The following is a 24,171-nucleotide window of genomic DNA, read 5'->3' as shown; positions in this document are numbered from 1 at the left end:
ATAGAACTTGATTGAACTTTGTAAATGAAAGAGCTAGAAAATGAATGAACGCGAGAAAAAAGCTTAGAATCAAAATCAAAGAGATAAGTTAAGAGATAGAATGAGAGTGAGATGAGAAGTTGAGAGTGAATTGTTGTGTGGAATTTATGGTGGAATTAAGGGGTATTTATAGGGAATTTTAGGGTGAAATTTCAGTTTTTTGCCGTTGGGCCCTTCGTGGGCCCAACATGCGGCACGTGACGGGCCTCCCGTTTGGCCTGTCACGTGCTAAACGGGAGGCATGTGACGGGCCAAACAGGAGGCCCGTCACGTGCCGCCCGTTGGGTCCGCGAAGGGCCCCCTAGACCAAATGAAATGGGTTATTTCATGGGCCGTTTCGTGGGCTTGGGCCGGGCCGAACAAGGGCCGTGCTGCGGGCCTCCACGTGCTTAGGCCGTGGGTTGAGAAGCTAAGGTCCAGCCTTAGCCCATTACATGTGCCGGGCCGGCACGGCCTATAACAGTAGCGAACCGGGCCGTACCGAATCCGACACTATTACGGATTGGGCCGGACCGTCCATGAACGGCCCGGCCCATTTGACACCTCTAAATTAGACTGGCACTTGCTAAGCATCTAATCTTACATCAACTCCACTATAATTTATTAATAATGTGATGGAAGTTAGCTTTTTTTTTCAAAAGACATTTTTTTTTATCTTGGGTTAATTTTATTTAGGTTAAATTGTTAGTTTCATTTTTTATTTTTTTTATTTCTTTTATAATGCTCAATCTGTTTAATTTATCCATTTCATTTAAAATTTAATTGGGTGAGTTAATTTTAAATTTTAAGTTGTTAAATGGATTAAATTTGAAATCAACCTATTTAAACTTGATTAGGTAGATTAAAAAATCTTTTAAAAATATACTTAACCTGCATGATGTTGACTCTAAGGCCCGTTTAGTTCGCTGATTCGAGTTTTATATTCGAGTTGAGATGTGACTTTATGTGAGAACTTTTTACTGTGATAAAAAAGTTAGACGTGATTGTTTCTGAGAGTTTTTTACTGTAGCAAAACTCGAATTCTAAACTCGAATCGGTTAAATGATCAGGACCCTAGTCTAAAAGGATTCGAAACCAACCTAAAGTGTTACAAATAAAGAGAATGAGACAAATACTCCTTAAAAGTACATAATTAGAATTTTTATCTATTTCTCTTAATTAATAATTTTTTTAATCAAATAACTATATTAATAATCGGTGTTAATTAAGAATGATAAAAGATCAAGGATAAAAATCCTAAGGTAAGTTCAGCAAGAGAAAATTGAAAAGTGAAATGAAATTCTTACATTTTCTCTTACAACAAAAGAAACAAAAATAAGAATAATAAGAATAAGAAAATAAGAATAATAAAAATAACAATTGAAATTCTAACATTTTAGGTAGTAAAATCTCATCGGCGACCCTCATCGGTGACCCAGCCGTCGACCCTCCCCCTGCGCGAGCGCTGTCGCGTCAGCCCGTCTCTCCCCCCCGAGCACCGGAGCCGATTCCAACCCTCCCGGAAACCAGAGCTCCTCCAAGGTTGGTTTTCTGTTTGTAAATTTTGTTTAAAAGTTCGGATTTTGTAGTGGAATTTCAACCCTTTGAGGAGATGGTTGTGAACGTTTCTCTTGTAATACGGTCGTTCATTTCCCTTTGTTTCTATTTTATTTTATGATGGGATTTCATAGATTTTACAATTCTCAAAGTGGGTTTCTCTGGAATCGAAATCTTAGTTCATTGAATGGTGCAAAATGTCTTTTTCTTTTTCTTTTTCCCTTCTTTCTTTTCTTTCTTTATTTTTTTAACTGATATTGTTCTTTCAAAAAGACCCAAAAAGAAAAATGAAGTACTTGTATTGTACCGAATTTGTAGCTTGTGAAGTGAATGTTCTAGTCTTCGCAGTTAGTTTTGGGATTACTGAAATTATGGGGGTGAGGTTTTCGTCATTAATGAATTTTCACCGCCTGCTTTCATTTCTTTTTACCAGATGGAGCCCCCAAATTCTTTGAACCCAGAAATAAATCAAGTGGATCAAGGAAAGGCTGACGCTAGTGCGGCAGAGGTGGAGGATCTTGGGAATTGTGTTGTTGAAATATCCACAAGGGTCGATAAGGTGAGGCTTATTTACAAAGATCAGAACATCGACTTGTTTCACATTTACAGCGATGAGAAATTTTAAGAATGCATTCCTGTTGAAGCTTCTTCTTTTTAACTATTCAAAGGAGTTCAAACAACCTGCCAATTGGCTTGCTTAATACCAGTTGGTGGGTTTTTTTCTTCTTCTTCTTAAGTTTGACAGAAATTCTTAACAAACTATGCAGATTGAAAAAAGTGTGAATGAGGTTGAACAGTTTTATTCAGCCACGGGAAATACGCAGCTCACGAAAGGTAGCTCAATTTTGAAGGACAGAGAGAGGGAGAAATATTTCAGTAATTTTAAGCAACAGCAACAGCAACAGCAGCAGCAAGATGCATCACAAAGGGAAGCGGCTGCAGCGAGGAGAATGCAAGAATTGATGCGCCAATTTGCCACAATATTGCGCCAGGCAAACACCTCAAGCTTTCTAATTGTCTTTGCTAGACAGGGCTTTTACTTAGGAATTTGGGCACAAGCAGCTACGCATATTTTCGAGCAAGGAAAAAAAAAAAAAATTTACCTAGGCATATGTTACTGTGGAGGAAGTTTTAAACATACGTGCCTTGATCTTTTGGATTCTTGCTGGTTATCTTTAGATTTTTATTTTTAAAGTGTGATGTTTTCTGTAGTATACAAAATTCTATTTCATATGAATACTTAAACGGTTATATGTACATATCTAATGGAGGGTGTAACCACCTACTTAAAGCAGAACTTTTTAATACCTGATGTCACAGTCATGCTACAAAAGTTTGTTCGCAAAAAATATTGTCATCTTACCACACACACACACACACATCACAAATGTAGTATATGCTGTATATTTGTGTAGTTTGTATATAACTCCGAGCAGTCCTTGATGTCCCTTTTGTTTTCTCTTTTAATTTGGAGCTGATGTGGTTTTGCCGCAAAAGGAACTTTTCACTTTCTAGTTTTCTTTAACGCAAATGCTTTTTGGGGCTGAATCATTTTGGCGGGCAATTTATCATTTTGTCACGAGTAACTGCTAGTTAATATGGTTTCTTTCTGCAAGCAGATCACTCAGCACAAGTGGGCATGGCCTTTTATGGAACCTGTAGATGTCGAAGGTCTAGGTTTGCATGACTATTATGAGGTAAAAGCTTTGTGCCTCTTCAGATCATCCGCTAATTCATCTTCTTTGATCTGCATTCTCTTTAATCTTTATGTACTTGGAAGTTGGAAGTTGTAAGATGTGCCTTTGAGCTCTAATGTAAACTTCTCTTTCTCTGAGAAGAGAACATATCATATTCATATGTTTGTTAAGGTTATTTATTTTTATTCTTTATTGTACCTTTGTGAAAGAAAAACTGAAGTTTATGCGTTTATAATGCAGAGAACTTAATTGGTGATAGATAAATGCAGAAGAATTGGAATTACTTACTAACAAAATTTCTCGTACCTTCAGATTTTGTCTCCTATTTTAATTTGGTTTAAGTTATCCTTCCTAGGTTATTGAGAAACCCATGGACATCGGCACAATAAAAACTAAAATGGAGGCTAAGGATGGGGGCGGGTATAAGAATGTCCGGGAGATATATGCTGATGTGAGGTTGGTTTTTAAGAACGCAATGAAATACAACAATGAAAAAGATGACGTCCATGTGATGGCTAAGACTTTGTTGGAGAAATTTGAAGAAAAATGGCTGCAGCTTTTGCCTAAAGTTGCTGAAGAGGTAAATTCACATGTCAATATGGGGGACTTTTCCAGAGGTGTGAATTGAACATAGCATATATATATACTTACTCGAAAGCCACGTTCAGGAAAAGAGAGGAGAAGAGGAGGAATCTAAAGCACAATTAGACATGCAGCTTACCCAAGAGGCTGCTTATGCAGACATGGCTAAAGATACTAGGAATGAGGTTAGTCAAATCAGAAAATTCTCTTTACTTAAAGAAAACTTGTGGAAGGGTGGATGCTGTATATAGAATATGGATGTATATATATTCAGTATCTATTATTTTTTATGTGAATATATGTGGGTGAGGACAGTCATAGGTTTTATCAGTAATGGCTATGGGGTGTTGTATTCTGAAATACTTGATCTTCCACCGTGTTGCAGCTTTATGAATTAGATAGGCAATTGAGGCAGCTGAAAGAAGCACTAGTTCAAAAATGCAGGTTTGTTCCAGATCCATGTCAACTCCTTCTTTTTATTTTTATTTTTTTATTTTATATATATATATACATATAAATATATATATATATATATATTATTTTTTTTTGCGCGCGCGCGTGTGTGTTGCTGAATAGACCAATGTCTATGTGAATTAATCTTCAGCTCGTACCGCCCATGATGAATTCCCTTTTCCTACTTTTTTTTTTCCCCTTCAAATTCTTAAACATAAATTTTTTCAATGGTAAAATGAAGCAGTATAGGGCAAGCACATGGGTAACTGATTTGTGACCTATCAAAATTTTAATAGGGTATTAGAAGAGATATTTTGTTGTTATAAATGGGCATTTGGTAAACCAAAAAGTGCCATTTCCATTATTGTGTGCTTATTGTATGCGCACTGTGTGATTGACTGGTTGTAGCTGCAGTTTCTATTCATTCTTTTTTCCTCTTTTTAGCTAGCACTGCTTATTACTATGGATTCATACTTACCAAAAAGAAGAAAAAAAATGCTCCCTTGATATATTTAGGAGAATGTCTACTGAGGAGAAACGAAAGCTCGGAGCTGCTATTAGTCGATTGTCTCACGAGGATCTCAGCAAGGCATTGGAAATAGTAGCTGAGAATAACCCAAGCTTCCAACCAACTGCCCAAGAAGTGGATCTCGACATTGATGCTCAGGTACTTCGTATAATCATCATTCTGGCCATTCCGCACTAGTCTAATATGATAGCGCAGTATTTTGTTTATGCCATACTCATAGTTTTCTAAATGTGTCATTTTGACTAGTTTAACCCGCTGTATGCAGAGTGAATACACGTTATGGAGATTAAAAGTGTTTGTGAAGGAAGCGCTAAAAGTTCAGGGCAACCATGGTAGCAATAATGCTACAGCCAACAATAACAATGACGACAACAGAAAGAACAACTCCAAACGACGAAGAGAGATATGTGATGCTCTTGCAAAGACCGCTGTGAAAAGGACCAAAAAGCTCACTAATTTATGATATACAATTTGCAACATGTAGCCCCAGTTGCAATTTGATTTGCACATTCTGTGAGCTTGTTCGGTTACTAGCCTAAAGGAAATATAGTTATGTGCAGGTTTGAAATTTGTTCGTGGGTTTTCTGAATCTTTTCGCGTCCGACCGAGCTCCTGTAAAGTTCATGTAATAATTAAAATGCTTCTTTGGCAGTGTTATTACCGTAAGAAAAAACTGAATGGGCTGGAGAATTGTAGTAATTTTGGTCAGCTACATCTTGTATATTGTATTGACATCCAGTTTAATGGAATTTTACTATGTCAATTGGGATGTTGGGCCGAGGACAAGAAATCCGTTGCTCTGTGCCCGACAAGGTGAAAAGCGATGGAAAGGGGAAGAGATCCCAACTATGGTATGGTACTCGGAAGGTGTAAAACTCAAAACGATGTAATAAATGAGGTCTTATTATCATCGTATTGTCTATCACAAAAATTTAACTTTTTTTTTTTTATATCTATAAAATAAACAGGTTATTAATTTCTTTTACCATGTGATTTTGATATACAAAAACTATTTATAACATTAAAAATTCATCTTATGTGGTGATTATAACCAGTGTAAGCAGTGGTGAACGGTTCACACCTAACACTATGGTAGAGATGACATGTGGAGGCCAAAAAAGAAAAAGTAAAAGAAAAAGGAGAGTCAATGGAATTTTAAGTTGTTTGGCCGGAGGGAGAGAAGAGGAAAAAAATGAAGGGAAAAAAGGACTAATGCTTTTTAAGTATTTCACAATGACACTTAATAAAATTAAGATATGATATTTTTTAAATTTTTTTAATTATAATAAAAAAATTAAATGTAAAAATTAAAAATTAAAAACTCATGAAATGAAAGTCACTTTAAAATGATATAAATAATAAAGTGCATAAAATCACGACAAATTATGTATTACTCAAATATAAAAAAAAAAAAAAAAAACAATAACAGAGAAAAGCTGTGGAAGTCCAGGACTTTATATAACTAGTGTTCGGACTTGGGACTTGGGACTTGGAAGAGCCCAGAAACGAAAAGAAAAATTCCAGTAAGTTTAAACTTCCTGTCTCCCCGAAAAACTCTCAGACGACGAAACAATGGAAGGCAAAAAGCTAACGAAGCAGCAATCAAAAGACCCTTTCGAAGCGGCTTTCGAGGAGGAGCAGCAGCAGCAGCAGCAGCAACAGCAACACCAAGACGACGACTACGACTCTCCTCCCGCTTCCCCCGCTCCTCCTCCTCCTCCTCTTCCCAATATTATTTCCAATTCCGAATCCATTCCCAATCCTCCTCCCGAAGAAAACGACGACGGCGACGACGACAACACCGTTCTTCCTGTCGTCATTTCCGGAGACCCATCTTCTTCTTCTTCCTTATCCGCCGTCCCCGCCAACTCGACGGCGCCGTCTTTGCCGTCGTCTTCTCGGGGGGCCCACAAGACCCATAGAGACGACAATGAGGAGGAGGAAGAGGAGGAACACATGGAGGTCGAGCTCGACAAGTTCCCTTCCAGCGCTGATCCCGATAAGATGGCAAAGATGCAGTCAGTTTTCTAATTCTGATCCCCCTTCCGGTTTTGAATTTGGGAATTCTAATTAAATTGTGATTTGATTTTTGTTTTCTTCTTTTAGGGCTATTTTGTCGCAGTTCACGGAGGAACAGATGAGTAGATACGAGTCGTTTCGGAGAGCCGGGTTTCAGAAATCTAACATGAAAAGGGTATTTTGCTTAGTTTCTTCTTGCTTATTAGTTTGATTCCTCACACTAAGCATTTTGTTGTGTTCATCAATTATCGGAGAAAGTTACAATTACAATTGACCGAATTTGAATTGGGTTCAATGTGAAATAGGTATCAGATGTTTGATTAACTTTTTTTTATCTTTGCTATGGGATTTGATGTTTTAATGCGTTTTTTTTTTTTTTTTTTGGATATGTATGCTCTTATTAGGCTGGTTGAAGTTTTTATTTTCGAAAAAAAAAAATTGATTAATTTTCTACTTTGAATTGTCATCAGATTTCTAAAAACTCTAGATGCAATGATTGCCTTACAAACTTCAAGCAAAAGAGCTATGCATTTAAACGAGCTCAGTTTTTCTGGGATATGGAAAGCTTCTTGTTTTTCAATATGCATTTTGAGTGGCTTGCAAAATGACGATATCTGCAGACTCGTTAGGAGTTGCTAGATTTCTAAGCCGTATTGATAAGGTTTTTTCACGAGATGCTTAGTTTTTGCATTCGATATTGTAGAAGGTTATTCATTTTTGCATTATATTCTCTGAGTGCAGTTGTTAACTAGTATCACCGGAACCCAGAAAATATCCATACCGATGACAATTGTAGTCTCCGGTATAGCAAAGATATTTGTTGGTGAACTTGTTGAAACAGGTATTTTTCTATTTTCAGCTTATGTTTGACATAATCTACAGTATTTCAATTACTCCCTCATGATAAACGGATAGGAACGAAGAAAATAAAAATGTCTATTATTTTACCATTTTTCCTTTTTGTGTAAGAATAATACTATATCCCTACGAACAATAAAGAAAACAAATATTGCCAGATAATGCAGTAGCAGTTTTATGATCCATTATTAATCACACGCCCAGGAATTTCATGTGGAAAGCATTATAATACTTTTTTTTTTTTCCTTTCTGTTTTAGATGAATTACATATTGAGAAATGAAAATGGTATGGCATTTGACACGTCTGCCAAGGCGCTGTTCGTTTATTTATTTGTTTGTTTGTTACTTAACTTATTTGCAGCTAGAATAGTTATGTCCGAGAGGAAAGAATCCGGGCCAGTTAGGCCGTGCCACATTAGAGAAGCATATAGACGGTTGAAACTGGAAGGGAAAGTACCAAAGAGATCTGTACCAAGGCTCTTCCGCTAGATTACTAGTTACAAAGTCATGTGCCAAGTTAATGTTAGTACTAGAGTTCGAGATCCCTCTCTGGCAGTTTAGTTCAGAAACATGTATAAAATCTATGGAACTCGACTGGATTTGGGCCTTTGATGGTTAATTTTACTTTTGATATGGGGAGGAAGATGAGGAATTGTAGATCAAACAGCCGAATGCAGGCATATAAAGTGCAAACTGTGGATTGAGATTTTAATGGTCATGCGTTTTTTGTTGGAGTGTCATGGGGAATTCGGAGGTGGACAAATAGTTGTCATGATTATTTGTTTTAAGAACTTGTTAAAGTATAAAATTATTGTTGGCTCACCTCTAACCGTCAAAAGTTTAAGTCGTTAAGAGATGGGCCAACAATAGTTTTATACTTTAACAGAGCTACCAAAAAGATTTTGCCACAAAATGTTGGGCGGGCCACTTCGATATTGCGAAAAAAATGGTACTAAAGCATATATGTTTTAGTCTAGTATCAATTTTAACGTTTCTTCTCAAGATATTTCCTGCAAGAGATTCAACCTTTATGATAGTGGGAAAGTATATTTGTCATGTGACGATTACAATGATGAGATACGTTTATTTTGTTAAGAATTCTCCTCCTGTTTGTTCACAAGACAAACTATTAAGATTGAACCAAAGTAATGTACATTTTAGTATAATCAGCTGAATTGGATGAATGTCTTCTATTCTTCTCATTTCTTGTCTGTTTTTCCTTGCGCTTTCGAGCGTATCACTCATTTCTTCATTCTCGCTTCTCCAATTCCCTTGTCTTTGGATTTTCAGTGAAACAAAATAGTTTCTAATTACTTGAAATCTATGATGTTACTCAACTATTTAAAAGAAGTACATTAAAAAGGAATATGTTGTAGAGAATCTTTTGGCAAAATGAAAATAAAACAAAAGTTTAAGCACGGGCACATATGAAAAAAAGTATGTTAATAGAAGTAAAGGGAGGGAAAAAGCCAATTTTGAAATCACCTCACAGAAACAAATAATAGAGAATGCATAAGAAATAACAGTTGCAATTAGTTTTTTTGAAAGGGAAACTTGTATTCAAGCAGAAATAGATAAATAAACAGCACAATACAATGCTAATGACCCGATAAAGAGACGGACGTACATATGAGGTCCAAAAACGGGAGATAATCTCAGTACACTAAGATTGAGTATACGTAAGGTTCTAGTTGAAAAAATTCCTACTATCAAAATAAGCTTTTGAGCGTTGGAGGGCCAAAACACCAACCCTACTCAGAGGGGACATCAGCATCATGACACATATAATATTCTAACTTGACCAAACAATTCACACCATCGGAAAAATACTCAATCGGGTAGGAGACATAACCAATACTGGACGGTAGGAAAACTACCTCTGTTATTATAAAAAAAAATAATAAAAGGTGGCAAGAACAACATCACCACACATTTATTACATTCTAAAACACAAAGCAAAGCAAAAAGGAAACCCTTATTACATTATGTGGAAAAGTTTGAAATATATTACTTTCAATAAATAAAATTACAATTTTACTCTAGACAACTATATATATATATGGTTAATCACTAATTAATTGGAGTTAATTGGTGATTAACTGTAAGATTGGAAATTTAGATCAAATGAAGGGTAATATAGACATTATACCACTTGTAAGTTATTCGAATCAAAAGAAATGAAATAAAATGATAAAAACCCACCAACCACCTCTTAAAAATGACATATAGTCAAATTAACTGCAATATACAAAGATTTTTTTTTTTTTTTTTTTTTGAGAATCAATATATAGAGATATTAATCCATAGGAATGTGGCCATATATCCGAATACGTAAGTAAGATATATTGCGAAGAAACCCTCGTTTCAGCTGGCTACTCGAGGAATATACATCTTTTATCCCCCTATACTTATACCAAAGGGTGATATTATCGAAGAAATATGGACAAAGTTGTCGATATTTACTTTTTTTTTTATCTTTAAACATAAATATTTGTGCAAGTTACAAGTCATGAATCGAGAAATAGCTGTAAGCCGATCATATAGTTAGATTTAATCTCTCTTGTATATATCTACATGCATGTGGCCGGCGTGCTGTACAAAAGAACCACAAGTAGACAGATAAAAACAAATAATCTGCATAAGCATGATAAATTTACAAGCACCTCATTGAATAAATCAGAAACAATTCAACTCAAAACGTTGGAAACTACGAAGAAACAATATAATACGTATATAATATATATGTATGTATATATATATATATATATCTTGCTAATTTAAACTGCAACCATATGCTTTGTTGTTAGTAGCTCTAAGCACTTTCAAACCGAGCTGGTTTTCCTCGACTTACAAATCAAGAATCCATGGCGTTATTTCTCTTTGCTGTTGCGGAAGGACTCGTTGCAAACTTGGGTTCTGAAGCTCTCAAAAAGATTAAACTTCCTTGGGGAGTGAAGGGCGAGCTTCAGAAACTCAATCAAGCAATCTTCAACATCAAAGCTGTACTCCTTGATGCTGAGGACAAGCAGGCCAATGAGGAGGTCAGATTGTTGCTTGCAAAGCTTGAAGATGCTGTTCTCCGTGCAGATAATTTGTGGATGAGTATCGTTACGAAGAACTGCATCGTAAGGTGGTTTGTGGGAAGAAAAAGGCGAAGAAGGTACGCATTTTCTTCTCGAGCTCAAACCATATTATTTTTCGGGTGAAGATAGCTAGTAAAATGGAGGAAATTAGAAAGACTCTAGAGGAGATTAAAACCAACAGGACTTTTCACTTGTGTGAAAAAGTTGAAGAAGCACCTCTCTCCCCTATTCTCAGAATGAGGGAGACTCACTCATTTGTTAGGAATGACGAGGTCATTGGGAGGGACGATGATGAAAAGGCGATTCTAAAACTTTTGTTGGATGACACTGAAACCATAGAGAATGTTTCCCTCATTGCCTTAGTGGGAATTGGAGGCTTAGGAAAAACAACACTAGCTCAATTCGTATTTAATGATGAGGAGGTCCAAAAATATTTTGATCTAAAAATTTGGGTGTACGTTTCTAGGGAATTCGATGTGAAATTGATTGTTAGAAAAGTTATTAAGTCGATAACTGGTGAAAGCCTAGAGGAAAATCCTGACATGGATAAATTGCAAAAAAGAGTTCGAGAAGAAATAAAAGGAAAGAGATTCATGCTTGTTTTGGATGATGTATGGAATGAAGATGCCGAAAAATGGCATAAGTTAGATATATTACTGAAAGGGGGTGCAAGTGGTAGTAGAGTTTTAATAACTACTCGAAGTGAAATGGTAGCTAAGATAACAGGTGCAAGTCGATTCCATAAGTTGAGCGGTTTAGACACAGAGAATTCTCTGACTTTATTTCAAAAAACGGCCTTTTTAAAAGGAAAAGAGCCCATGGTGAACTTAGAGGTTGCTAAAATAGGAGAGGACATTGTAGATAAGTGCAAGGGAGTTCCTCTAGCCATAAAGACAATAGGAGGGTTATTGTTTAAAAGATTAGTGTGCTCTAATGATCCAAGAAAAGTGTTGATGGGTTTTAAGCAGAATGAACTTTCAAAAATAGCTAATCAGAATGAAAGCGATAGTGGCATCTTACCTACCCTAAAGCTAAGCTATAACAATCTCCCCTCACATTTAAAACGTTGTTTTGTGTACTGTGGATTATTTCCGAAAGGTTTTGACATCCAAGTGCAGACATTGATAAATCAATGGATAGCGCACGAGTTTGTTAAACCCCAAGACAACAATTACAGATCATGTCTCGAAGATCTCGGTTATAATTATTTCATGGAGTTACTTATGGGCTCCTTTTTCCAAGAGCCAAAAGAAGATATACTAGGTACTATACATTCTTGTAAAATACATGACCTCATGCATGATCTTGCAATTTCAATTGCAGGAAAGGGAATCATCACTTTAGATGAAAGTTCATGTAATTATGTAGAGATGGATAGTTCCAAGTTAGATGGACATGGGGAAAGTTCTTTTGGCAGAGCTCTTCATATGTTTGTTGATTTTAACTCCCTTGGATCATGCCAAATTCCACCAGCCTTGTTGGATCAAAAAGAGATGCGCACATTTATTTCACCCAACTCTGAGCCATTACGGTCCTCAGATTGTGATGCTTTTTTGTTAAACTTTAAGTCTCTACGCACATTTATGTTATGTTCGGTGTATGATAAGAAAATGCCAAAGGGACTGGGTGACTTAAAACACTTGAGATATCTTGATCTTTCAGGATATTGTAACATTACGACGCTCCCAAATTCCATAACGAGATTGTATAATTTACAAACATTGATACTCCTGGGATGTAGTAACCTTAAAAGTTTACCTCAAGGTCTACAAAACTTAATCAAGTTGAGGCATCTTAAGATTGAGGGATCGTATCTTTTAGATCATATGCCTCGTGGGATTGGTGAGTTGACTTCGCTTCACACATTAGATTTGTTTTTAGTGGGCGGCAACAACAAAGTCGTGTCCAAACAAAGTGGCGGGCTCGGTGAATTGTGCAAGCTTAACAACTTGCATGGCCATTTAACCATTAAATTTTTGGGAGATAATGAAAGCGTTGCATCTGATTCAGTAGCCGCATGTTTGAAAGACAAAGAACATCTTGAATCCTTAAGGTTGAGATGGTCGAGATCTCCTGATAATGTAGATGCTATCAATAATGCTGAAATGGTATTAGATGGCTCACAACCACCTAAAAATCTAAAAGTTTTGGAAGTGTACGAGTACCCAGGAGAGAGATTTTCCAATTGGCTGTCTTTTCTCACTAATCTTGTCCGATTGGACATATCTTTTTGTGGAAGATGCCAATATCTACCTCCATTGCACCGTTTATCCTCACTTCAACAACTTAGACTGGTCAATTTGCGGGCTCTAAAGTACGTGTCAAATGTGGAGTGGAACATGAAGAGTTATAATCACTTATCCACCTCATCCAAGTCTTCAACAATATCGTTCTTCCCATCCTTAAGAACACTGCACATTAAAGGGTGCTACAACCTGAGAGGATGGTGGCCTAACCAAATATGGGAATCAAATGAAGTGGTAGGAGCAATAGCAGAACATCAACATCAAAAACCTTCATTCGTTAATCTTTCCCGTCTTGAAATATCTGGTTGCCCCAATCTGAAATTTATGCCACCATTTCCAAGTGTTGAGAACCTAGAACTGTATCGTACAAGCTCAATGATATTACAAAATACTATTATGTTGGAGAATGTGGCAGCAACATCAGAGTGTTCTACCTCCCCTCCTCTCTCCAAATTAAAGCATTTGAGTGTCGCTTGTGTTCATGATTTAGAAAGTTTTCCAGAGGCAATGGACAATCTATTATGTCTTCAGTATCTGGAATTCAATAATTGTTCTAAGTTGGCATCAATTACCGAGGGGATAGGGAAACTAGTATCTCTTCAGTCGCTTGGAATTATTTTCTGTCGTAGTTTGGCATCACTATCGGAAGGGATATGCAACCTCACATCACTTGAGCATCTCAAAATTATCAACTGTCCTAGTTTGACATCACTTCCAGAGGGGATAGGCAACCTTAAATCTCTACAATCACTTAAAATCAAGGATTGTACTAATTTGACCTCACGGTTAGAAGGGATAGATAGCCTCACATCACTTGGAGATCTTACGATTGCAAAATGTACTAGTCTGACGTCTCTTTTGGAAGGGATAGGCAGCCTCTCATTACTTAGAGTTCTTTCAATCGATGAATGCAGTAGTTTGACCTCACTTCCACAAGAGATAGGCAGCCTTTCATCACTTACAAATCTTAAAATCGAAAGATGTGTGAATTTGATCTTGCTTCCAGAAGGGATAAACAACCTCTCATCACTTAGGGAACTTAAAATTGAAGGATGTACCAGTTTGACCTCACTTTCAGAAGGGACAAGTGGCCTCTCATCACTTAAGTATCTTATACTTAAAGGTTGTACGAGTTTGACCTCAATCCAAGAAAGGATTGGCTGCCTCCCATCACTTGAAGATCTTACAATTGTGAGATGTACTAGTTTGACGTCACTTCCAGAAGGGATAAGTAGCCTCTCATTACTTCGAGCTCTTACAATTCAAGAATGTACTAGTTTAACCTCACTTCCAGAAGGGATAGGCAATCTCTCATCACTTAGATATCTTAAAATAGAACGATGTACCAGTTTGACATCAATTCCGCACGGGATATGCAACCTCCCATCTATCAAGTTGGTAAATGGTCAACGTTATGATGATATGCCTTTAGATGGATTAGTTGACTACCTCCTAGATGCACAAAAGCGTTGTAGGATTTTTCCCCACCGCTTATATGAACGAAGGAGATAAAGTGAAAGTGAGTCTTCTGAAGACGATCTCTCGATTGCCTAAATCCCAAAGTGGAGATATAATTTGTGGAGTTCCAGAGCTAGAACTCCAACAGGTTCGTTCACATGTAATACCTTCTCTTTATCATATAAATTATTATAATGTATGGATCTCACATTGTTAATTTAATTTATTTTCATGGTGCATAGATGATTAGAAAAAAAAAAAAAAAAACATTTTTCCAAGTACTCTCGATGATGCTTGCAAAACTAATCTGGTAATTTATGTTTCTACTTGTGGCAGCCGGTCATTCAGTTGCTCTATGTTCACTGGCAAAGGAATCTATTTCTCTCTATCTTCAGTTGAATCTTGAATCGTTTTGTGGTTTAATCCATGCATGTTATTGACAGTCGACGTACTCAAACACGAAGGAAGTAAAGTGGAGGATGTTTTGTGATATTATATGATTGTCCTGACACTATACTTTTGTGAGCATAATGTGAAAGAAATAATGAAACATGTGATACTTTCCATGTGGTGGATAAGAGTTTGTTGGAGAGATTTAAGGAAAATGGATTCACCTTTTGCCCCGAGTTGCTGAGGAGGTAAATTGCTATGCTATCCATTACTTGTTTAGAAATGTAGAAAATGTTGCATAATTAATGAATCTGTTACTTGTTCTTTGTTAAACAAGCGATTTTATTTATTTATTTATTTATTTTTACATCTTGTTTTAATTTTTCTATTCCAATCCGTAAGAACTTCTAAGAAACGAGAGGTGAAGAGGAGGAAGCAGAAGCACAATTAGACATGAGTTTTCTTAGATGCTGCTTATGAAGCATAGCTAAGAAAAAGTAATGAAGTTAGTAAATCCTTTTTGTATTCAAAAGAGTCGTTATTGATGTTGCATGGATAATAACAAACTTCATCAGTTACCTAGTGTAGATTCTAAACTACTTGTATATCTATCATTTTCAGCTTTAATGCATATAAGGAATCTAAAAAGATTTGTTCAAAATCAATGATCGGAAAAGTAAATGGATATTTGATGTTGAGCCAGTTGGAGAAAACAGGGCAACAGAAGCAATGTCTTGTCCTTATGAAAATGAAGCAACATACATGCGTGATTGTGTACGCAAGGTACTTTTGTGTTTGTGTTATTTCTCTTTTCTTTGTACTTGTCCAACACAAAAATGAAAGAGCATTTGGCATTAACAAAAGAGCATTTCTTTTCATGCAGGACATTAAAAGATCATGGTCCTACTAGGAAAGGATATATTTAAAGCTTAAGGTGCTCGTGATTTTTTTAGGAACTTAAAAATTTATTGAATTGAGATATGTATGGAATGTCTGTTTAGAAATAAAAGAAAAATTTTCCTATTCTTTCTCAGTGGTCTCCTAAAGATCTCAGCTTGGCGCTAGAGATTGAAGCTGAGAATAACACCACCAAGTTCCAAGAAAATGCCCAGGAAGTAGATCTTGGCATTGATGTTCAGGTCATTATCATCATCATCATCATCTTATTTCTAGTTGTTTATATGAGTCTTTCTTCTATAAAAACATATTTCCCTGGAAATTTAACTTAAATGTGATAATTTTTCTTGACATTAGGGAATTTCTTGGATACCTACGTATAAAAACATATTTCTCCATGTTAATTACTAGCCTGCTAGTTTTCTGACTGCTCTAGTTGTGGCATCTTGTCATGCAACTTTTATTTTTATTTTTTGTTTTTTCATTTTTAATACATTGTTTTAGGCATCAAAACCTTGTAAAATTATTTACTTAATATAATTTTTTGCACATGCAACTAGTAATAGCTAGCATCACTAGAATGTTAAGTTGTGGAGCCTAATTATTGTCTTGATGCAGAAACAACTATGTGGATTGACCTTCAACGAAGCAAAAGCGGGCGTACTTGGTACTGCATATATTTTTGGAAGGACGGACAGTTCTATTTCAGAAAGAAATGGAGAAAACATTCTTGGAAAAGCTCGTCAGGTATCCCTGAAGTTTGAATGCAACACATCAGGCGAAATTCCAACATCCTTGTTCGAAGAAAATACGATTCACACAACTATAATCTTGTTGAACTCAAATTACTTTATTGTAGAAATTGTCATGATCTCCCGCCACTGCACCACTTATCGGATGGACTGGAGGATCTTTTTTTACTTCATCTGAGCCTTCGGTAATGTCGTTCTTCCAATTGCTAGGAGAAGTTATTAGTAACTGTGATCATCTTCAAGGATGGTGGCCGAGTACAAGAGGGTATACAGATGACAAGGGTAAGATTGTGAGGTCGATAATAGAAAATCGACACCAACCTTCATTTCCTGCTCTTTCTTCATCTATGCATAACCAATTGTCCTGAGCTTACTTCCATGCCATTGTTTCCCAATTTTGAAGGTCTGCAATTATATAAAACTAACTCCAGGCCATTACAGTGGACAATTATGGCGAGGAATGATAGCATGCCAGGAACATCAACATCCTCTTTTTCAGAAATGCACTATTCCGGATCCTGCGTCCCTCTTTCCAAATTGAAGCATTTGATAATTTCGGATGTTGGGGATATGGAATTTCCGCTAACGGTGATAGGCAACTTGTCATCACTTCAGTCTCTAAATATCGAACTTTGTTTGAATTTGACAGTGCTTCCCAAGGAGATAGGGGATCTCTCATCACTTTTTCTATTCATTCGAAATTCATGAATGTCTCTTGAGATATGCAATCTTTTATCACTCCAGTCTGTTAGTATCCGGGGATGCCCCAGTTTGGAGTCACTTCCTGAAGGGTTGAGCAACCTCATATCACTCGAGTCTCTCAGGATTGAGGGATGCCCCAGTTTGGCATCACTGCCTACGAGTATAGGCAACCTCCCATTCCTTCAGTTTGTTAATGGCAAGTATTGCACTGACTGAGGATAGATGCAATGGCTTATCTCCTGGGGTCAAATATACAATTCTGAAACTGGTCCGGACTAGCTCAAGATTACATCAGTACTTCACATCTACAGGTTGGTTCATATATTTGTTGTTTCTTGTAAAGAGCGTTTCTAATTAAGTTTTTCTTGCTTTGTAGAATCTGAATTATTACTCAGTAGTATAGCTGGTCCTATGCAACAATTAAGTTTACTGACCATAAAACATCTCATTCCTTAATAAGGTGCTATGAAATTATGTGAAGCGATCATAACCCTTTTTGTATTTTTTGTTAGTCATCATAGGTCGAATAGAAAGAATGGTCATTTGTAGGAAAGACCACTTCTTTCTCATTATTGTTTTGATAATGTAAACTTTTCTCTTTTATTGCTATTTTAATTATTCGACGTTTCTGCAATTTCATATATTCCTGTAGAGACTACAGGTTTGAGGTTAGAACTCTCACATCTACAAACATATATATTTTGCTTTCCCTGCAAGGCTGAACTTGCTTATGTCCAGTTTTATTCGGGGAAAAAAAAACATTATTACGATAAGCATTGGCAGAAAATGGTTTCTGGACTTAAGTTACTATGATTGGGAAAGAAATGATTGTTGTTCAAGACTTCAAGCTCTCATTTCCTTTTTCTCCACCTATTAGACAAAATTATCAATGTAACTAACATGTTGTCCTTATGAATTATGATTCAAATTAGTTTCTATAAATGAATTCAATGTGCCTATACATTGCTCTTTGGGCATTTCTATTTCCAAAACATTTCTTAACTCTGAAACAATACTTTAATAACTTTTTATACATGTATCTTTCTGAGTACGCCCAGGGTTAGTAGCTTGTTGGTGCACTTTGTGGAACTTATAGAGGATGCCAACAGCTTTCTCTACTGCATTTCTTTGATCTTGAAGCTTTGGAAAATGGATAGTGTTCTACTGAGAATCTGGGATTAGATGAGCCTCTGATATTCTTGTTAATCAAACAGATAGTATTCCTGGGAACTAGAGAATACTTGGGATTCCACATATTCAAAGCTTTGTAAATTGAGCTCTAAAGATACGACTAATGAGGTTAGTCAATTTTGGAAAACCTTGTTGTATTAAAATGAGTGATTCAGATATGTTCACGTTTGTCATTAAAAGGTTGTTTGATGTAGACGGAGTTTCCTTTCCTGGAGTCTGAAAATTGATTGGAATACTATCAGCATATCTGACGTAGGTTGGCAAAGCGATTTCTCCGAGCGGATTACTAGCTGCTAGATTTCCAGGTAGTAAGGCTTGTTTAATTCTTTTACTTTTCCTTGCTAGATCTCCAAGATTTTTTTTTTTTTTTTTAAAATAAAATAAAAGACATTTGTTGTTAAGCATATTGAAACAAATGCTAGCACTTTTAGAAATTTCTAAAGAAATAAAATCCTACCACTTCTTTTAGTTTTTTTTTTTTTTTTTTTTTTTTTTTTTTTTGCTTGCAACAAATGCTAGCACGTCCTTTCTAGATTTGTAACTAGGTAATGTTTTATTGTTGCCTATCTTCCAGACATAAATTGGTTTCTTAGTTTCCTTTTCTATAAACATATTTTCTTAGCTATGGTCATCAATTTTCCCCTTAATGTATACTTTCTACCTTGAAAGTATTTGCCTAATTCTTGAACCTGAAGTATTCTGTCCTCTTTTTTTTTTTCTTTTTTTTTTTTTTCATGGTTTTACAATAAAAAACTATGGCAATGTGATTGATCAAATTCTATTGGAGAAATTGAAGTGCTAGTGGCTGCAACTTTTGCCTATATATATTTGTTGGAGTGATGAACTACGATGAGATCTTAACATTATTCAAGAAGCCCTTTTTTTTTTTTTTTTTTTTTTTTTTTTTTAAATGTGATTTGGGTAGTTTTCCTTGTTCTAAACGAGATATTATTTTAGGTATATTGCTTTAACTTTTCAGTCTAAATTCTAATTCGTTCGCAACAATCCTCTGTGCTTTCAGGAGAAGATACGAGAAGAAGAGGAAGCAGAGGCGGAATTAAACACGCAGTTTTTTCACAAAAGATGAAAATGTCGATGTCTACGGAATTATGGACGGATTTAAGGAAATATTGATATGTAGAGTGTTAATTTGTGGAGCCTAATTAATTGCTCTGACGATTTATTGTCCTAAGCAGAGGATTCTCTTGTAACTTCTTCTTGATCATAGTGGAAAAACTGCAGCTGCTGAAAGAGGATGTAGTCTCACATTGAGGCGAAACTCTATAAATTTTACGTGTCGACTTTGCTTGATTTATCTTTTCACTTTTTTATTGCTCTCGGTTATGTAGAATTAGGGCGCCTAATTCTTAAACCAGAGTAGATGTTGATGTTGGTAAATTTTTTTTTTTTAAAAGGATATTTGCATAAAAAAATTAGAAATTTCAACTGAACCTATAGAGAATGCAAAATGATCCTACTAGGTACCCTTCGTTATTTTTTAGGATTTTCTAAAAAATATATATTGAGAGAATGTCTCTTTAGAAATGAAGGAAATTGTTCCTATTCTTACTCGATGGTCTCATAAATATTTCAGCTCGAAGCTAGAGATTGTAGCTGAGAGTAACCCCCAAGGCTTTGATGTTCAGGTTAGTATTATTATTATTATTATTGTTTTTGTTCATATTTATTTTTGAGTGTATCTGCTATATAAACATATTTCTCCGGAAGTATATTGCTTAAATGTGATCATTTTTTTTTTTTTTTTAACATAAGGGAATTTCTTGGATACCTACGTATAAAAACATATTTCCCCAATTTACTTACTACCATGCTAGTTTTCTGAGTGCTCTTGTAAGGGCATCTTGACCAGCAACTTTTATTTATTTATTTATTTTTATTTTTAATGTATTGTTTTGGACATCAAAATCTTGCATTAATTTATTCTATTTTTTTTTTCCACATGCAGTTATAATAGCTGGCATCATATTTATGCATCACCAGGGACGTTTAGTTAGAGGATTCAAACTATGATTTGAATCATGATTCATAGTTCGTTACGGTATTTTCTCTCATAAAAAATACACGTAAATTAAAAATAATTCTAATCACATTATTTTAATTCATGAATTAAACGTCTACATGGATTGTCCTTCGAAATATTCTTGGCAGTTTCATGGTGTGTACTTGACCATAAATCGCGCATGCAGTAGGAGTTATGAGCATATATATGAGGAATCCAGATAAACAACATGAAAGGCCACGAAGCTGATTCTCAGGTAGTTAAAGAGTTGTTGCATATTCGTCCATGTGTTTCAGAAAGTCATTGGGTTTACATAGCAATGCTATGTAGGCACTACTAACATGACTGATGACAATGATGGCAGAAAAAGGTACTACTAGATATGCGCACGCGATGGATGGTACAAGAACTAGTTGCCTTTCTAAACTGTTGACACTAGTTGCTCTTTCCATTACTGACCAAGTTTGTTGCCGTGGCTGAAGCTAGTAAAGAGATGGTATCATTGCACACTTTTTAAGGCCTCGTTCATTATACTGATTCGAGTTTTCAGTTTTAAATTTTTATAATAAAAAATTTTCAGAAAATATCACATTTTATTTTTTCTGCTACAGTTTTTTATTGTAAAAATCTAGAATTAAAAACTCGAATCCGCAAAGTCAACGAGACCTAAATAATTGACTGTAATTTGTGGCCTTTTATTTTGAGAAAATTTCAAATTTAATTATTATTATTTTTTTCAATTCTATTATTTATGTCACTGTACAAAATTTTAATGTCATTACGGAAAGTAACTTAGAGAATATAAAAAATAACCTGGAAGTTACAAAAGATAACGTGCATATTATGTAAAAATAATTTACAGATTATTAGTGACATAAGATAAATTTAATAATAAAAATAGAAATAAATAATATTACTTTATTAAAGATATTTTTAAATTTTTTTTATTTTTTCTTTATTAATTGAAGGACAAGTCTATTTTAGTGAAGTGATATAAATATATTTTCTATGACCTTGAGTGATATTTAGAATGCAAGTACTGGTAGGGCGTTTTGGTGCTTAAAGGAGATTCCTATATACGCCGACAAATGAGTTCCAATTAGTAAAAAGAAAGAATAACATAACACAACAATATATATATATATATATATATATATATAGACAAAACAAAATAAAGCAAAACTTTTTGCGGCCCCAATAACCCCTATCCAAAATCACCAGCATAATAACTAGTTAACCAATCTTATCATGTGGTCATTGATCGCTGCATGATGAGATGATGACATAGAGGTTATATAACCAATCTTACCGGCAACATTGTATCCCACGTGGCAGTATATAGACAACCATATTTTGACTAATATTAGCCACAACTATTACGTCAACGACGAAAAAAAGATCACAAAGTGTTGAGGAAGCTTGCATGTGAAATTAACCTAACATATATTTTAAGAGTTTAATTTGATCTAAAAGATTAACTTATTAGTTTTAATCCTTTCATATATATAAACCATTTCACATTTCTACCTGGGAGCCAACTTAAACATAAAGAGAACCAAAACCATATGAGTTTATCAATACTCTACCATTCGCACTTGTAACGACATCAACTGCGGGAACACTAATTCTCCACATGAGGTAACGTGAAAACTGTAACCGAGTGTGATCGTTTGCCTATATGAACCATCGATTTTGATATCACTTGTTAGAAAGACTTCACATACATGTGAAACTGACCTAACACACTTTAGGAGTCTAATTTGACCTAAAAAATTAACATATTGGGTTTTAATCCTTCTATGTATATAAATAAACTATTTTACATCTCCACTCACTTTTTATGTGGGACAACATACACTTTTCTTAATACAAAGAAAGCAAAATATATATGTTAAACATGTCCTTTAAAATTGCCTCCAAGTCTTTTCGTGTTACAACAAACAAATTGCAGAGTATTGATCACTCAACGAGAAGACCCTCTAATACAAAACTTGCATAATTTCTACAAATTTAGTGTAATTCCATACTTCTTATGCCCCACACTATTACATAACGAAATAATCCAAAGTAAAAAAGAAAAAATTAAAAAGTTATTTAACATATATAATTGTGTCATTTGTGATACACTTAGAACCGCTGACAAAATCAATACTACAATAGCGCAACTAGTGCCTCCTTGAACTGCGCCTCTTTGTTAGCTAGGAATCATAATCATTATAAGGATATATATATATATATATATATGATGAAGACGTACGTACGTAGTTTTATTGCAAGTGAAAAGTAGAAGGTTGTTTAGCTTGGGCAAGCATTTGAACAACATCTCTCATGGTGGGTCGTTCGACGCTTTGCTCCTGAACACATAACATTGCCACAAAGAACACTTGCATTGCTTGCTCTATTGGGACATCATCATTATTATTATTATTATTAATATTGTTGCTCATAAGCCTCTCATCCAAGATCTTCACAACCCCTTCTTTGCTAGACTCAGTATTTATCTTTGTCCACTGAACAATGTCCATCCCTTCTTCACCAAAATCACCAACTGGTTTTCGTCCCGTTATAAGCTCTAGTAACACCACTCCGAAGCTGTACACGTCACTCTTCTCGTCCACCTTTAATGTGTAGGCATATTCTGAAAATTTCATGACGTACCAAAAAAAAAAATCCATGTAAATATAATATTCCAATGCCCAGAGAATAATTCTTAAAGCTTGTATATTGAATGGACTACCATGTTTCTTTTTCTAGGGTTTAGGAAAAGTGGAGCTTAAGATATATAGCTTGTAGCACTCTCAGGATTTGTAATTTGGTGAGTACTTTGGAATATATATATATATATATATATATCATATAATATGTGTGAGAGTTCGTTTTGACATTGCCAGATTTGAGTTTGGGTCAAAAAAGTGGTTTGTGATTGGTCTGAATGAACAGAAATGGGTTTATGGTTTCAAGACATGCAAAAGCTCAGAGCCCCATCTAATATTGTGTACTCTAGAGTAGACGAATATTAGAGAAAAGTAAAAGCAGATATTTTTTATTTTTTATTTTTTTTTCTATGTTAGTGGAGCCTAGCTTTTTACTCTTCTTGGAATCCACATGCCTCCCCAGCCGTTTACTTCTTTCATAAAAAGTAAAGAGAGTACCTATTATCTAAAGCATGTGCAGGGGCAAACTAGTATATTCCATTTCCCAGTCTTCCTTTTTACTTTATAAAAGAGTTGAAAATATTCGCTCATGCTTCAAGCAAGCATGAATATGTAACAATTGCAAAGTTGGTGTGCATGATTTGAAGGGCTTGGTCAATGGCCATTTCCATGAGGACAAATTTTTGTACCCTATTTCTTCCCAATCAATGTGAAATTTCAAAATAGCTAATAAGACAGTGACAACTTTCAAAGTATATTCATTTAAAGTTTTCACTTATACTTTTCATTTATTGTTTCAAATAAACGAATCATATTATGCTACGTTACTTAATGGACTCAAATAAAAAAATGTATTAAATTAGTTAAAAAAATTTTAAAAACTTTTACGAGACGTGACAATAATATTGTTGTTGATTCGACTATTGTTTTAAATATAGAAACTTAGCATGGTCCCATTTTATAGTATTGAATTAAATGCTTGTATCTCAAATAGTCAACTTAGTGTTTTGTTATATATCCATAGAAGAAATTAAAAAAGAATTTAAGTAAATATTATATATATAT

At 35.1% G+C, this 24,171-nt stretch overlaps 4 protein-coding genes across 4 annotated transcripts in view; 3 read left to right on the top strand and 1 right to left on the bottom strand.

Annotated features, from left to right (window-relative positions):
• Positions 1–1,354: 1,354 nt before the first annotated feature.
• Positions 1,355–5,599, top strand: LOC21393192 (transcription factor GTE1). Its single transcript, XM_024164389.1, has 9 exons — positions 1,355–1,560; positions 2,009–2,134; positions 2,343–2,567; positions 3,195–3,272; positions 3,628–3,852; positions 3,941–4,039; positions 4,240–4,298; positions 4,824–4,974; positions 5,102–5,599. Exons 2-9 carry the CDS (start codon positions 2,009–2,011, stop codon positions 5,297–5,299), a joined length of 1,161 nt encoding a protein of 386 aa, XP_024020157.1. The 5' UTR covers positions 1,355–1,560; the 3' UTR covers positions 5,300–5,599.
• Positions 5,600–6,288: 689 nt separating this feature from the next.
• Positions 6,289–8,878, top strand: LOC21393191 (transcription initiation factor TFIID subunit 11). The gene is made up of 4 exons (XM_010096329.2): positions 6,289–6,854; positions 6,943–7,030; positions 7,597–7,696; positions 8,075–8,878. Exons 1-4 carry the CDS (start codon positions 6,409–6,411, stop codon positions 8,200–8,202), a joined length of 762 nt encoding a protein of 253 aa, XP_010094631.1. The 5' UTR covers positions 6,289–6,408; the 3' UTR covers positions 8,203–8,878.
• Positions 8,879–10,933: 2,055 nt separating this feature from the next.
• On the top strand, positions 10,934–14,554 carry LOC112091255 (putative disease resistance protein RGA4). The gene has a single exon (XM_024164402.1). It carries the CDS (start codon positions 10,934–10,936, stop codon positions 14,552–14,554), a length of 3,621 nt encoding a protein of 1,206 aa, XP_024020170.1.
• A 7,887-nt stretch (positions 14,555–22,441) lies between these two features.
• The window catches only part of LOC21393188 (leucine-rich repeat receptor-like serine/threonine-protein kinase BAM3), a 5,013-nt gene continuing 3,283 nt past the window's right edge, over positions 22,442–24,171 (bottom strand). The window contains exon 2 of the mRNA XM_010096326.2: positions 22,442–23,090. Coding sequence (XP_010094628.1) covers positions 22,720–23,090 — 371 coding nt within the window. The 3' untranslated portion in view covers positions 22,442–22,719. The remainder of the gene's footprint in view (positions 23,091–24,171) is intronic.

Source organism: Morus notabilis, unplaced genomic scaffold (genome assembly GCF_000414095.1).
Source record: "Morus notabilis unplaced genomic scaffold, ASM41409v2 Scaffold539, whole genome shotgun sequence".
NCBI classification, from domain to species: Eukaryota; Viridiplantae; Streptophyta; class Magnoliopsida; order Rosales; family Moraceae; genus Morus; species Morus notabilis.
Note: the sequence above shows the minus strand (reverse complement) of the source record. Positions and strands in the feature narration are given on the sequence as shown.